At 39.0% G+C, this 16,640-nt stretch overlaps 1 protein-coding gene across 1 annotated transcript in view; it reads left to right on the forward strand.

Annotated features, from left to right (window-relative positions):
* The first annotated feature begins 11,098 nt into the window (after nt 1–11,098).
* Nucleotides 11,099–16,640, forward strand: part of IMPA2 (inositol monophosphatase 2) — an 82,031-nt gene continuing 76,489 nt past the window's right edge. The window contains exon 1 of the mRNA XM_074207237.1: nt 11,099–11,490. Within this exon, the coding sequence (XP_074063338.1) occupies nt 11,386–11,490 (105 nt within the window). The 5' untranslated portion in view covers nt 11,099–11,385. The remainder of the gene's footprint in view (nt 11,491–16,640) is intronic.

The following is a 16,640-nucleotide window of genomic DNA, read 5'->3' on the forward strand; positions in this document are numbered from 1 at the left end:
TAATTCCTTTTTTGTTTTTGATTTTGCTTCTGTACTTGATAATAAACTTATAAAAATAAGTCAAATGCATTTTTCCCTTTGACATCTTAATCATTTCTTCTAACATTATTTACACTATTTATCTATTCTATAATAGGAAATTTAATTTCTTTGAAAACCTATTTTACCAAAAAAAGGACAATCTCAACCTAGTCCCTGCTCAAATTGAGATGAATTCTAAATTAATGCTGTTGGCTAAATTGTTAGGTATTTTATTGATGGTAAAATTATTGTCCCACTTTCTAGTCATCATAGGGTTAAGAAATTTCTATTTTTATTACCAAAAACATAACACTAAAAGAACCTTATGGTCACTTCTTTTCCTTCTGACAGGCACAGGATATTTTTTTCCCCAAGCTATGAAAAAATATAAAACAAGTGAACAAGAACTGAACTTGGTGCAGATGGTCAGGGTTCAAATCTCAGCTCTGCGACTTCTTAATCATGGGATTATGTGTAAATCTTTCTATTTCTTGGAGTCTCAGGTTCCTATATAGCAACAAAGCTGTTGTTAGGAAAGGAGTTTGTAAATCATAGAGTATTTTATAAATATGAACTCTCATTGTTATTTCACTTCTAATATTGTCAGAATACAGAACAGTATTTCTACTACTGTCTTTTGAAAGCTGGTAAATTTTCCTATCACAACATTAATTCCATGGAAACATTTTTGTGCTTGACAAGGAAGGAAAATTCTCTGAATGTATAGAGAATGAGTAATGGCATAAGGTATCACACCCAGAATCATGTCATTGAAATCTTTGCTACTAAAAAAAAGTACCAGCTCAGGGTTAAATGATTATTGAAATCATTTGATTTCAGGCTGCCAGAACAACCACAGGTGGGACTAGGAATTTAACAAATCTAGGAGGGCTTTAGGGGTGAATTAATTAAAGGTTTGACCAAATATGACAGGCTAAATTGATAATTTTGTATGGCCAGAGAATGTTGTTATAAATATACAAATGGCCCTTGGCAGGAAAAAGTTTCCTCACCCCTGCTGTAGGATAAGATAAATTTCTAAATCCAACTTAGAATGTATGGTATTCCCTCTTCAAGCCAAATTCAATGAGACTAAGATTCAAACAATGCTCATCCCCTCCCTTCTTTCCCTCTACTGTAATAGGTCTTTTGTGCCTCATCATGTGATGTAATTTGTACTATTCTGCTTCTCCCTTTCCTTTTCTCTCTTTATTTTTCATGTCATAATTTATTTTAACATCATCATATGAACACCAATCTAAATTCACATTCTCTATGTATATCCCTTCTAAGTGCCCTAATAAGAGATACAATTCTCAAGAGTTACAAATATCATCTTCCTATGTTGGAATGTAAACAATTTAATCTTATAGAGTAATGCTTTTTTCTTGAATTTGTATTTGAGGATCAAATTTTCTGTTCAACTTTGACATTTTCCATCAGGAAATTCAGGCTAAATCATTTTGGAAAGCTTTTGAAGTCAATAGGTTAGAGTTTCCAAGGGTTTCTGCTACTGTTTCCTGGTTTTTCATTCTCCACAAATTGATGACTATTCAAATATTCCACTAAAACTTTTGATTCTTCTATGTAATATGAAACATACTTAGTATGTTGCATAGCTTTATCCTCAGGCCTCACCTTTACCTTACACTCTCATGAGAAGTATGAACAGGGAGCCTATTTTTATATACTTAGCAGCTTGCCTTCCTAATCTCAATATGGACCACATGAGTGCTACATTTTTTTAACTGACATTATTTTTCTTCAATGAAATCAAATTCATGATGCTTACTTTAGTCCCTAATGTTTTTGGTACCAGAAATATAAAAGCCACAAAGGAAAATAAGCAACACAATCAACATCAATCAATCTGAAAATTCCTATCATTCTAAATCCTTTCTTTCCTTTCTTTTGCTAATGTATGGGTCAATATAGAATGAACAGTGTGTGTTGGATCAATCAGTGCAATAAGTGATACAGAAAGATAAATGACATTTTTATCTTTGTTTTCTACCAAAAATGTTGGTTTTGCTCTAGATGCTGGGGAAGCAACTTTTAAATAGGACAGGACATGACCTTGCACTTGTTTTTGTTATTTTCTGGTTGTTATAGGGTATCTCTGATATGAAAAAATCTTATCAGTTCTATCTATGACCTGAGACTTCAGGTCCAAACCTGGGGAATCTTGCATACTCTCCTTCCCACAAAATCCCAGATTGGCTACAACTGCATCTTCTCCAAAGCAGACCAAATTACACATATTCTCCCAGGGTTCTATGAGCTAGACTGGGCCTTCTAGAATCACTTTAAGTTGATGTTCTTCCCTTGCCTTTTAAAGTAAGAACTTGTATGCTTAAGATTCATTCTGATATTAGTTGATACCTAAGTATGGGGAGCATATTGCCAGTGAGCAATAGATTTCTCAAAGTTCACATTCTCCTTTCCATGGATTTAATTCCCCCCTCCCCAATAGTTGTCACAAGTTCAAAAGTCTTATCCTCAAATCAAACCTAAACTGCTTGGTAGAATCAGAACCTAAAAATATCTTGACAACTTGGAATCATTGGTTGGATCCAGTAAGATAAAATTTAATAGTAATAAATATATAGTTCTGCATTTAGGCTTATAAAGTCAAGATGTACAAAATGGAGAAGACTGAAAAGGAGTTTGTGTGAAAAAGACTTAGACATTCTAATCAACTGCAAACTCAACATATCAACTGCATGGTATGTCAAAAAGGCTAATAAAATCTTCGCATGAATTGATAGAAGTTTGGATTCCAGAAGTAGGAACAGGACAGTTTTGCTATAGTTTATATTGATTAGATCACTTCTAGGATATCATGTTCAATTCTTTTTTTTTAGTTGTTTTTTTTTTTTTGCAGGGCAATGGGGTTAAGTGGCTTGCCCAAGGCCACACAACTAGGTAATTATTAAGTGTCTGAGGCCGGATTTGAACTCAGGCACTCCTGACTCCAGGGTCGGTGCTTTATCCACTGTGCCACCTAGACGCCCCCCATGTTCAATTCTTGAGGCTACTTTTGAAGAAAGATGTTACCAACCTACAGCATATTCATAGAAGATTCTAAGGAATAACTGAAGGAGAAGAGAGACTTAACTGGGAACATTTTCATTCTCTACAGTTATCATGGGGAAGAGACACCAGAATGATTCTATATAGGTTGGTATCACATATATATGCTATAAGGGTATTCCTTAACAAGGAATAATGGGTAAATATAAGGAAAAGGCAGATTTAAGTTCAATATCAGAAGAATTTTTTTCTTTTAACAATTAGAACCCTCTAAATATAAAAGGGCTACATAGTGAGAGATTTTATTGGAGATTTTACAATAGATAACAGATTGGGAATGATGTAATAGATTGCTTCTTTAATAGGAGGACTACCTGACTTCTGAGATCCCTTACAAATTTGGAAATTTATGATTCCACCTGTACAAATAAATGTTATAGTGTATCATAAATATTGGTAATTTTTATATATATATATATGTCCATCCATTTATTTATATACATATTTAAATATCTTAGGGCAATAACTATGTTTTTATTTTACTACATGTTCCTCTAATCTGTCTTCATTTTATTCACAGTAAAATCACTTAATACATTTTTTTGATGATATTTATCATTTGACAACAAGGTATAAATGGAAAACATGCACACAATTATATTGAAAACTAGAATTCAATTTTCTCTATAATCCATAATTATACCTAGGGAGGCAATGTGGTAGATGTTAATCGAGTAAGTTGATGTGAGTAAAATTACTAAGCTTTTGTATGGGACTTTTCATTGCATCTCCCTATAGGTGATGACTTTGACTCAAATCCTGTAATGGCAGCTGTTAAGATGAAGTTGGCTTGAACTCTTGGGAGATAGATTGCAATGGGAAAAAATACTTCTGTACTGGCTTATAAAAGAGGATGGACAAAGTTTTAATTAACACTTTTCCCCTTTTTATTTTTCAACTGGAGAATTTCTGAGAACATAGGTAAAACTCAATCTCTAATTGCCAATGACCATTGCATTATGGTAGAGGCACATAGCAGAGACAAATATGCTTGCTCATGTTTCCCACAAGGGAAGTTTCCGGATAATGCAACTTCTAATATTTCAAGGTGGGGAAATTTCTTGAGAAGTTGGAATCCAAGTTGGAAAGTTCAGGGACCTAATATTCTATTAAGAGAAAGGAAATATCTTGAGAAGCATGAGTCAGTAAGAGAGGAGAATTGGGCAATAATTTTAATGTTAGGTAAGTAAACCCTTATGATGGGTAAAGGACCTGTACTTTGCATACTGATAATGCAATAAATTACACATTATGACTTTCCTCATCGTGGTTTTGGTTTATTGTGAGTTGGCATAAGAAATTTAATGAGAATTTTCTGAAAGTTCTGCAGAAGCCACAAATGACACAGAAAATGTTTAAAAACTCAGAAATGCATAAAATATATGTATAATATCAACGTGTTTTATCTTTAATAATTCATACTTCTTCTCTGGTACAAAGGGAAGACCTAAAAAAAAATCAAGATTTTCCAGAGGGCAGAGGCACTGTGCCTCTAACCTCTGTGAATATGAAAGGGATAACTATAAATGTGGAACCAGTGAAAATGGAGCATGTCTATTTAGAAACACAAAGTATATTTCTCTTTCAGGAAATACCAAATTAGAGACCCTCTGAGGATCTCTAAGAAAAGAAAGTGGGACTCACTAGAAGGTCAATGTGTTGACTGATTAGTCATGCCAAATATGTTTCTTTAGGCAGTCCTAGTCTCAGAGATACTTTTCTTCTGGGTGTGAGGTGAGAGAAAACACATTCCCAGGAAAAGAAATTCATTGGAATTTTGGTGAATTACCCCACTGGTAATTTCCAAATTGAGGTCACTTTTAAGAGGAGGCCAACACACAAGGGGCTGAACCTGGAAGATTTTAGGAATATGGTGGAAAGTGAGAATCACCAGAGAAGAAAAATTGCTATGTGAATATCTACTGGCTATTGTGAGCTCTGTCTTTTCTGCATTTGTTCATTGCTTGTGAGAGTGTTCTTCATTTTCTAAATTCTATATGGGGAGAAATAAAGGTTGTTTTACTTACAATATTTGCATTTTAGACATAAGTGATATTATGAAATCTTCCTGGAGTAAACTCTGGGTGGAGGTATAATGAGCCAAAGAGCTATGAGTATGTAAGAAGTAGCTCCCAAAAGTGAATATGATTCATATGAGCTCAGAGCTTATGATCCTGATTATAGTGGAGAGAAAACATTGATCTAGAAGTCAGAATGCCTGAGTTTCAGAACATTTCTATTTTTCAGTTTGCCAGGGTCATTTGTGGGCCATACAAAATTATCAACTTAAATATTAACTTTCTATATTTGGTCATACATTTAATTTGCCCCTAAAAAGCTCCCAGATTTATTAAATTTTGACTTCCATATGTGGTTGCCATGGCAGTACCAAACCAAATGATTTTGTAGGCCTTACATGGCCTGCAGGTGGGACATTTAATGCATCTGCATTAAATGAAGATAATACTATTTGCACTACTTACCTCACAATTATTTAAAAAACAATATTCTATAAACTCTAAAGTGACATATTTTATCATGATAATTATGTCCAAGATTCTGTATTTAGTGCTTGTATAAAGCTCTGCCTCTGGATTTAAGGAATTCAGTTCACACAGGGAATCTAGTTATAATTAAACAATATCAAAATGAAAAAATAGGTAAAGAGGGTATATGGATCAAGTGACAAAGCACATGTCAGTACCTGTGACTTTTTAGCTAGGAACTAATTAAGCTATCTCTAACATAGTGATCTCATCTTGGTCTTCCTCAATAACAAAGGACAAGAACAAATCAGCCAACCACCCAAGTTCGCTAGAACTTGTGACTCTTGAACATTGGCTTTTAATGTCTTAAAATGGGAATAAACAAAGAGAATTGGCATGTTTTAGTTAGAAATATGGAGACCCATGTGTGCTAAGTCTGTCCTTGTGTACCTTGAAGGAAGGCAGAATAGACATGTCTAGCCTCTTCTCCCCATCCCATTTCTTCAAGAGAGGCTTTCATTCCTGTTAGATAGGAAGTAGGAGGTTGCAGACAGGCTACTATTTTCCTCAGAGATAGGTATAAGTATTTGCTCCCTTAAATACTTAGAATATTTTCTAGTCTAGGAGGTATAATTTGGTTCCATCTAACTTATGATTGCTTTATTTTTGGGAGGAGAGGGGAAGAGGACCTCTCAAGTTCTATATTCAAGATTTGACACCTCCTCACTCATTAACGCTTTCACAATGAACACACATAGAGAATAGCAAAGAAACCCATTTGTTCAAATTGTAGGAAAACATATATCAGAGAAAGTTATACATTGAAGAATATATACCAGACGATACAGAATGGCCTTTGGGAGTGAGGTAATTCAGCTCAACAAAGAGAGAGAGAGGGTCCTGAATTTCACTTAAAGTCTCTAGAGTAGCAAACTGGAAATTGGCACATGATGGAGACTGTCAACTCCTTATATCATTCCAGAGTCTTTTCCTTCATCAACAAGTAGTAGGGTTGGCCTCTTTCATCTTCTCTTTTGAAACTGGAAGCTTACTGGAGGTTGCACTCCACCAAGATTATTCACTTGGAGAGTCTCCAAAGAAGAGAATTGGCAGAGAATTTATCTGATGTTTGTCATTCTCAAAGAAGACCATGACATCAGGGGAGGTAATACTATGACAAGCACATGAACTGGATTTAAGTGAGGGGTGTATGTTAATTCAACATTCTCACTTTCTTCTCCAGCAGTGTCCAGACATGAATCAAAATAACTGGAGATGGCCTTGGATACAAGGCAATTAGGGTAAAGTGATTTGCGTAAAGTCACACAGGTAGTAAGTATCAAGTGTCTGAGGCCAAATTCAAACTCCTATCCTTCTGACTCCATCTACAATACCATTTAGCTGCCCCTTGGCTGAGAACTGAGACCCATTATGCAGGTCAGGAATTTACATCTTCTGCACATTAGAGACAACCCCCCCCAAATAAACAAAATATTCCTTCAGTTCTCTATACATGGATTCATCAATCACTCTAGCTATTTCTGCCTCTTGAGCTCCCCACCTTGATCCCTACTTCCCACTCAGCAAGAGTCTTGGTCTTACCAGAGTATATTAATGGGTAAAAAAAAATAACAAACTTTTAAAAATTTTGATTTTTATCTTTTAATTCAGATCTAAATAAATGATTTTTTCAAGTTATCAGGAATTCTAATTTAATAAATAATTTGCCTTTAAAAGGCATAGAATGTGTTTTCAAAATGACTGACTAATCCCTAATTTATCAATTAATGATTAATTTAGCTAAGTCTTTTTTTTTTATTTCTTTCATTTTAGGTATAGGACCAGAGGTAGAAGAACCATTTCTGGAAAAAAAGTAGTTTATGTAGTAAAGGAGAGCATATGAAATTGAAGTATCTGTCAGTATGAACAAAGAGACTTGGCATAAAGCTACTGCATTCATTCCATTTTCCCATTCTAAGGGTCTGTTCTCTAATTATTAAGGAATTGGCAAAGAAAATGTGTCTGCACATTATTTGAATTGGTTATTAATGAAGATGTAGAGTGCTGAAATAGGTAAGTCTTTTATTCAATTTTATTTCTTCTATTCATTTCAAGATGCCAAATTTTAATAAACTGATAAAAGATAGTCTTTGATTCCTTTTCTTAAATGCTTTTAAGCACTTATTAATTGCATTTTGCTAAGTGTTGCTCTACTTTCTCTAAGAACACTGTAAAACCTCTTTTTACTTGATTTCCATTTATGGAAGGGCACCAACCAGTCAACAAGGTTAGAGGAAGTGAAGTCCCATGACACTTATTTAGGTTGGATGAAGGTTTTGTAAACAGAGAACTGACTTCTAACAAAAAAAGGAGGTAAACAATCTCTGTGAATGAATTTGTCTAAAAAACACATATTACTCATTTAAATAAATTTAGAGTATAGAATGTCAGTTACATAAATGATGGGAGTTGAAAGTTCATCTTATGTTTCTGTTCAATATAAAGTTTGCCATCCATAGTTATTTGCATGTTGGTTTACCCATTAGAATATGACTTGAGAAGAGGGACTCTTTTACCTTTCATTGTCTTCCCAGTACAGAACCCATAGCAGGTATTTATTGACTGACTGACTGACATCAGGAAAGGGATTATTAGTTGTCTTAAAGAAGAGAAAATTAATGGGGATCTGTAGTGTATGTTTTGGGGGTAGATGGGGAGAATGCAAGAGGAGAGATTCCTATTTTATGCTTGGTCATAATCTCCATTAGTTTAGAGAATACTAAAAAAAAAAACCAAAACCTGGGAAATAATTACTCATCTGTATACAGTACTTCTAGGACTTAGGAAGACCTAGGGTCAAATCCTGCCTACAACATATACTGTATGTTATATAACCATAGTCAAAAAAACAATTGTTCTATATTTCCATAGGGAACCTCTAGGTACAGTAGGAGGGATTTTGATTATTTATGTGGAAAATGTCCATTGGAGGTAATATCTAGAAGTATTATGAAAGGAGATTACAAAATCTCCTCTATGTGTTTAGCTGTTTTATGGGCTAACAGGAAAGTCAGCTTCATGGAGTGGCAGAATGATTGCTGATATAGGAAAATTCGGGGAACCCTGGAAAAATGTTGCTATTTTTCTTCTTTTTGGGGGGTTACTTAAAAAAGGGATCTAAAATGTCACTATCAGAGATTTGGTGTTTTGAGTGTTAAAGAATTACCAATTGAAATATGTATAATTCCCATTTTGGAAAGATAATCAGGATCCTTTCTATAAACAATGAGGCTTTTTGGATTGGGATTACAGATTTAGAAGTAGAAAAAAATTTAGAGGTCATCTAGTCTAACCCTGTCTTCTTACAAGGGAGGAACACAGCTAATAAGTGTCAGAGATGGAATTTGAATCCAAGTCTTCCTGACTCCAAATTCAAATTCATTATACAATACTCTAGAACTGGGGAGAAAGGTAGCTAAAAGATAACTTGGGAAGAAGCTGAGGACAAATGTTACTCACTCTGTGATCTATCCATGTGTCACACTGGAATTTCCAATAAGGGTCAGGCTGCCCTAGTGCATTGGATCCTTGTTTAGGAGGAGGAAGGAGAGAGACAAGTAAACACAACGTGGAGGAATAAGGAAGAGTGTTAACATCTAAGGCCAGATAATTATTTCATTGACTCAAGAGAGGATCCAGAAATTCCTGAATGACTCTGCTGAACATCCTAATGATGTGCTACTGACAATTTGTTTTCTATCCAACACAACGTTTCTGAGCAATGCTCATTTACAATTTCAATATTAAGTACAGTATTTCCAGTGTAAAAATGGTTAATACTGTTACAAGCATTGTAACAATATTGTATTGTAACAATATTGTTACAATCAATTCTGTTACAAGAAATATAGCTGAATTTTTAGGGTTCACCAGGGTTTTAATAAGCAATAGTTTGTATTTATATTGTCCATTATACTTATAGTCACAACAACCACAGGAGGTAGGGAGTGTAAGTTTATTAATATTAAGCGTGTTTATACACTTGTACAGATATTTCCACATTTACAAATATGGAAAATAGGGCTTAGAGTGGGTTAAGTGACCCTACCATATGAATGACCCCATTAGAATATAAGCTTTTTGAAGGAAGAACTGAGATTTTGCCCTTTTTTTGTATTGCTAGAACCTAGAATCACATCTGGCACAGCTTATTGAGCAAAGAACTAATAGGTGTCAGCTGGGATTTAATTAAGTAGGACTTCTATCTTCACATCCAATGTTCTTTCCAGGTTTCATTTGGAAAGCAATACTGTGTTCTCAAGCTATGAAAACTAACACCATGGTATAATTTTTAAGTGGCTCAGCATCTTTCATAAAGGCTGTATACAGAGCAGCTTATGAAATGAAAGCAATAGAAGCCACTCGGGTCAGGCTCTCCAAGGGAAAAGGCCTTGTATTTATGCTTAGAAGATAGTAGCAGCATTTACCAGTGTTGAACAATTCAAGGTTGAAAAGTCCACTCACTGAGTGTGACAGAGTTCCAGTACGGATTTTAAGATTCCAAATATGGGTTTTGATTGAAAAGTGAAGAGGGCTCTCATTTTTTTTTCTTTTAAGGTCACAGAGGGAACCCCCCCAACACACTTTTTGTGTTGTTTATATTTAAACATCTAAACAAACAATCAAAAAAAGGTGTTTTTGTCCTCACCCCACCCCCACTTCTGCTCCTCAGCCGGAACATAGGAGTATTGTGCTGGCCACTATGGATGCCTGAGAAGTAAAAGGAAAACTGGGTTGTTGGTCTTGTCCAAATGGAGAACTTCCAGTAAAAAACAATAATTGAGGAAAACAGATGAGATACTGAATTTAATGGAAGAGAAAAATTAATGAACATATCAGGATTCTCTTTAAGATGAAATTCTCACTATTTTTTTGTTGCTAGAACTCTTACTACTTTTTTGGTCAAGCAAAGTTAGCCACCACCACCGGCTAGATCCAACAAGTGGGGAGATTAAAGAATAGGAATCCAGGCAGAAACCTGGGCCCACCTCCCACCCTGGCCTACCCCCTAGTCCGGGACAGCTGCAGTCACAGAAGCGTACTTGGCAGCTAAAACGCAGAAAAGGGCTCTTCAGTGAATCAGGTAAGAGCAGCAAGGAGGCCCTAAGTAAGTCACTGCCCCCGCCCCAGCCAGGCGCGGCGGCTCCCGGGCCGGCCACCGCCACCTCCCCCTCCCCCTCCGAGGGCTCTGTGTGTGAGTCCCCTCCTCAGAGACGGAGCCTACGTGAGCGCGGCAGGCCCGCTTCGTCCTAGGACAGGAGGAGGCTGGGGATAACCCCCGCCCCTCACGCACCCTCGGACCTTATCAAGCTCGCTCCCCGCCCGCCCCGCTTTACTCCACCCCCTCCGCTTCTCCCAGCTACCAGGCTGACCCAGCTCCGGCCCGGAGGGGGAAGGGGCTCCCCTTCGGGTAAGAGAGCGGCGGGAGGCGGGGCTCGGGGGGCCGGGGCAGCGTGTCCCCGGGGAGGGAGAAGGTCCGAGGCTGCCGGCGCCTTCAGCAGCCTCCATCCTCCCCCCAGCGCCCGCGGCCCCCATCTCCCGCCCGAGGGAAAAGGAGAAGTTTCTGGCTCTCGGAGGGAAGTTTAAAGCCTGGGGCAACCCGGGCTAGCCGTGCCGCTCCCCGCCCCCCGCGGCCCGCGGGCTCCTTGCCCGGCCAGTCGGGGCCCCCTGGGCCAGGAGAAGACCGGAGGGAGGGCTGCCTGGCGCCGGAGAGGACCGGGGACCCATGAAGCCCTGCAAGGAAGAGGAGGCTGCGGCGGCGGCGGCGGCGGCGGACCCCTGGAAGGAGTGTGCCGAGCTGGCGGCGCAGCTGGCGCTCCGGGCCGGACAGGTCAGCAGCCTGCGCGGCCCCCAGGCTCTCCTCCGCGTGCGGCCGCCCCCGGGCTCCGGGGGGACCCAGGCTCCCCCTCCTCCCCTCCCCTCCCCCCGGTGGAGGGGCGCCTCCCCGAGCGCCCGGAGACGGGGAGGGGGCGAGGGCGGGAGGAGCGGACTGGGGAGGTCCCGCACCCGCGGGACACCTGGCTCCCCGCGCCCCGCCACGCTCTTCTCCTAAATCCTCCTTCCGAGGAACCGGAGGCGGGCGGCTTCAGAGCAGAGCCCCCCAGTTCCTTGGGACTTTTAAAGATTCTTAAGACCAAACAAACCCCAACCTAAGCCCCGGGCATCCGTCGCCTAGCGCGGCGGGCTGGGTTAGGCAGGAGCCGATGCGTGGTTTGAGAGGCTAACACTTAGCTCGTGGGAAGGTGTTTCGGGGAGGCTGGAGCCATATGGCCTTACTTCCTATCTCAGGCTCTCGCTCCTCCCCCCATCTCGCCCCTCTCACCCCCCAGCTCCTGGGTCCGAGCCTAGAGGTGACAGTGTTTGTGTTCTTCGGGCCTGGTAATCTTTTGGATTTGGTGGTGCTGTCAGATAAACTATCTCTCTGCCGAGTTCCTGCCTAGTTTCTCAGCTTAGGGTGAGATATAGTCAAAGAAGCCCTTTGTTTTTGTTTCCTGTACAAACCTTTGCTTTCTCTTCACTTAGCGAGGACTGCACTTCTCTTTTGTCCTCTTCGTGTATATCATTACTCTGGTGCACCCATGGTGCTCTATTGAAGTACCGGATGAAGGTTTAAGAGACACAGGCCTTGGGGCAGCTAGATGGCACAGTGGATGGAGCACTGACTTTGGGGGCAGGAGGACCTGAGTTCAGATTTGACCCCAGATGCTTAATAACTACTTAGCTGGGTGTCTTGGGCAAATCACCTAACTCCATTGCCTTGAAAAAAAAAATCTAAAAAAAAAAGCTGAGGTTATAAGAGACACAGGCCTTGACCTTTGACAGTTCTAGCTAACTATGGGCAAAGTTAAGTGACTTGCCTAAGTTCACATATCTAGTAGGTGTAAGAGATCACATTTGAACTCAGGTCTTTCTGTTTTCAGGCCCAGAGATCTAGCCACAGTACCACCCAGCTTTCATGGGGAAGCTGGGTGGTATATAGTGCAATAGAGCACCAGCCCTGGAGTCAGGAGGACATGAGTTCAAATTTGGTCTCAGACACTTAATATTTACTTGCAGTGTAATCTTGGGCAAGTTACCTAACCTTGATGCCATCTCCATGTGCTTGATTCATATCTGGTCACTGGAACCAGATGATTCCAGAGGAAGAGGAGGAAGTAGATTGTGATTTGGCTCATTGGACTCAAGGGACTCCAATACAATTCACTTGCTTGTCACAGCATCACCCCCCCATTCATGGTTTTTGTTGTTGCAAGGCAATGGGGTTAAGTGACTTGCCCAAGGTCACACAGCTAGGTAATTATTAAATGTCAGGTCCTCCTGACTTCAGAGACAGTCCTCTATCCACTGTATCACCTAGCTGCCCCTCCCATTCAAGATTGAAAAACAAACATCAGATCCGACAACTATAGGTTAAAGTGTCCTCTTTTTGAAAAGCCAGGATTGAATTTATTTATCATACTTGATGGGACAGCTAGGTGGGGTAGTGGATAGAGCATGTGCCCTAGAGCCAAGAGAACCAGAGTTCAAATTCTGACCCCAGACACTAGCAGTTTGACCCTGGGCAAATCACTTAACCCAGATTGCCTCCAAAAAGAAAAAAAAATCATGCTTTGGGCTGTAAGGTCCAAGAGAAGAGACCAAAAAGCAAGGATTCCAAAACAAGACAAGTGAATGCTAATTCATGCACCAAGAACATTGATAAGAAATACTACTCAAACAGTTTAACAACTCAAAACAGTCATCAGCAATTTGCCATTAAGAAATGATCTTAGGATTAGTTCACTGCCTTCATCTTATACACAGAGAAGCTGAGAGTCAAGGGATGTGCCCAAGTCTCAGAATAAGTATTACAGCTGGAACTTTTTTTTTTGTTTTTAGGTTTTTGCAAGGCAAACAGGGTTAAGTGGCTTGCCCAAGGCCACACAGCTAGGTAATTATTAAGTGTCTGAGACCGGATTTGAACCCAGGTACTCCTGACTCCCCGAGCTGGAATTTTTTAAAAGAGTATTTCAGAGTCAGAATTTAAAATTACCAGTCCTTGGGTACAGTGTTAGAACTATAGGAGGGGCGACTAGGTGTCGAAGTGGATAAAGCACCGGCCCTGGAGTCAGGAGTTACCTGGGTTCAAATCCGGTCTCAGACACTTAATAATTACCTAGCTGTGTGGCCTTGGGCAAGCCACTTAAACCCGTTTGCCTTGCAAAAACCTTAAAAAAAAACTATAGGAGGTGCTCTTTAAATATTTATTGAATTAAACCTAGTGATCAAACAGCAGGATTAATGAAAACTTAATGGATTAAATAAATGAAATACCATTTTCTCTTTTCAGGGCATTTTTGCTTTGTTTTTTTTTTGGGGGGGGAGCTATTTCCTGAGAAGTCACTCAAATTTGCCCTATTTACCACTTGCTTAAGGCAGTTATTGAATTTTTATTAAGTGGGATTAGGTCAATTATAATTAAAAACCATTTTTTTCAAGCCCAAATTCTGAAGGAACTGTAACAAGATTTTGGAATGGGATATTGGCATAATTCTGAGCTTGAAAAGTTCTGGAATGAAGAGGGGAGTTGGTATATTATATGATCCTCATTTCATTATTATCATTCATATTGTGAAAATATTATCCTTGTGGTTTGATTTCTGTTTTCTTCTCTTCTGTGGGAAAAGATCCCAAACCTGTACATAGCGATTGTTGTTATAACTGTGGGGCAAATGTTCTTGCCTATTTATCATTGTGTTTTTCTTAATCTTGAAAGCTAAAGACCCTTCAAAACCTTGGGAGGACAGGGAAAAGAAAAACAGTTGGCAGATTTTCCTGTAAAGCATACCTTCCTCCAGGAATGAAACCCTTCTCCCTTTCTTATCAGATTCTTCCTCAAACCCTCCTTTATAAGGTGTATCACCATTGTATTTTTAAAGACCTATATAAATCTTTGATTTCTAAGATACTTTAGGAAAAACCTTCCCCAGAGATTCAGAAGCTGTTATTTGGACTCTTCTAGGTTAGGTTGAGAGGATGACACAAAGAGGAAATGTCTAAATGATTGAAAGAAAGAGAAGGCAATTTTTTTTTTTTTGCTAACACACAAGAAAAGCTGTAAAAGGTGGGGGGGGGGGGGAAGAGATGGAGCAAAGATTCTGCAATTAGGAGTCCAGTCATGGACTCCCTGGTTTCTGGGAGCTCTCTCTTGAGCATTATGCTGATACATCCTGCCTGGCAGAGAGGATGGAGGGCAACTGACCATGGCTGTAGAAAACAATCCATTCAAGTTCAGTGTGACCCTCATGGAAGAACTATCTTTTTAATAACCTTACCAGACAATCATAAAGCTAATTTAGAAACCTTTTAGTCTAGATATTTAGTCCATTTAGGGTGTTAAAAATAATGAATTTTTAACAAATTGGGTCTTCTTCAGCCAGAGTAATTTTCATGGCTACCATGTTCCCATGAGCACTTTTGGTTTTCAGAATATAGCTGAGAAACATTACAATATAGTAGGAAAAGGATCATATAGATAGAATATGGGTGATAACTCCACTTTCTGCCACCAAAAGATACTGAATAATATCCTTTGGTCCTAATTTCTGCTGGGTTCCAGTTTTCTCAGCAATAAAATGAATGGATTTAACTAAATTATTTTCATGGTACTTTATAGCATTAATGCTTCTACTATTCCAGTCCCTGGAAAAGAGCACTAAAGTTTCTCATTCATTATAGACTTTAATGTTTCTCCCTCATCTTATGCCAACAAGCAACTAATGAGTTAAATTCTTCTCCTCTCCTTTATTTCTATTTCCACTTAAGAATTTAACACATGTATGAAGCACTACTAAATGCAAGACACCATGTAAGGTGCTGAGGATACAGAGATGGAAATTTGGCAATTCAAAGAATACACACACACACACACACACACACACACACATATAAAATAGTCCCTGTTCTGAGTTTACATACCATCATGGGAGTAAAAGTACAACAAATAAGTATATAAAGAAAAACCTAGCAGAGTTCAAATTGCACTAGCAATTGCTTTGGGGATGGAAAAGGCAGTTAGGAAGGAAAGGTGGGGTTTAAGCTAAGTTTTGAAAGAAAATTTAGGGATTTTTTTTCCCAAGACATGAGAGATGTTGAGTGCAAAGGGACAGAGAAAGGAAATAGAGTATTGGGAGGTCAAACAAAGTCAGTAGATACCAAATAAGGCTGGAAAAATAGGAGACAAGTTGTGAAGGGTTTGGAAAGCCAACCAGGCATTAATTTTTGATCCTAGAGGTAATAGGGAGCCAGTAGAGAGAATACTGAATAGTGAAGTGAAATGATCATATCAATGCTTAAGGTAAATCCTTTGTTTTAGGCATAATAAGAAGTGCCAGTGGAATCATCACATAGAAATGAGTCGGGTTCAGCAGACAGTAGGACTGCAGATACATATTGGGAAGTTCTCTGCTTAGAATTTGATTTTGAAGTTAAAGGAATGGGATTGCTGAAAAAGAGGAGAGGAGTTGTGGAAAGGAGAAAGGGGTAGAGAGAGTAGAGAAAGGAAAAGAGGATCAGAGATGAGGAACATTAATATTAAGTGGTCAGATAGGAACAAAAATCTAGTGAAGAATACTAAAAAAAGGGGGCAACTAGAGAGGTAGGAGGAAAACCAGGGGAACATGGTATTTATTTATTTTGAGTTTTACAGTTTTTCCCCTAATCTTACTTCCCTCCCCCCACCTCCCACAGAAGGCAATTTGCCAGTCTTTGCATTGTTTCCATGGTATACATTGATCCAAATTGAATGTGATGAGAGAGAAATCATATCCTTAAGGAAGAAACATAAAGTATAAGAGATAGCAAGATCAGACAATAAGATATCAGGTTTCTTCCCCTAAGTTAAAGGTAATAGACCTTGGTCTTTGTTCAAACTCCACAGTTCTTTCTCTGCATACAATACAGATGGCATTCTCCATTGCAGACAGCCCCAAATTATCCCTA

Source organism: Macrotis lagotis, chromosome X, assembly GCF_037893015.1.
Source record: "Macrotis lagotis isolate mMagLag1 chromosome X, bilby.v1.9.chrom.fasta, whole genome shotgun sequence".
Classification (NCBI taxonomy): Eukaryota; Metazoa; Chordata; class Mammalia; order Peramelemorphia; family Peramelidae; genus Macrotis; species Macrotis lagotis.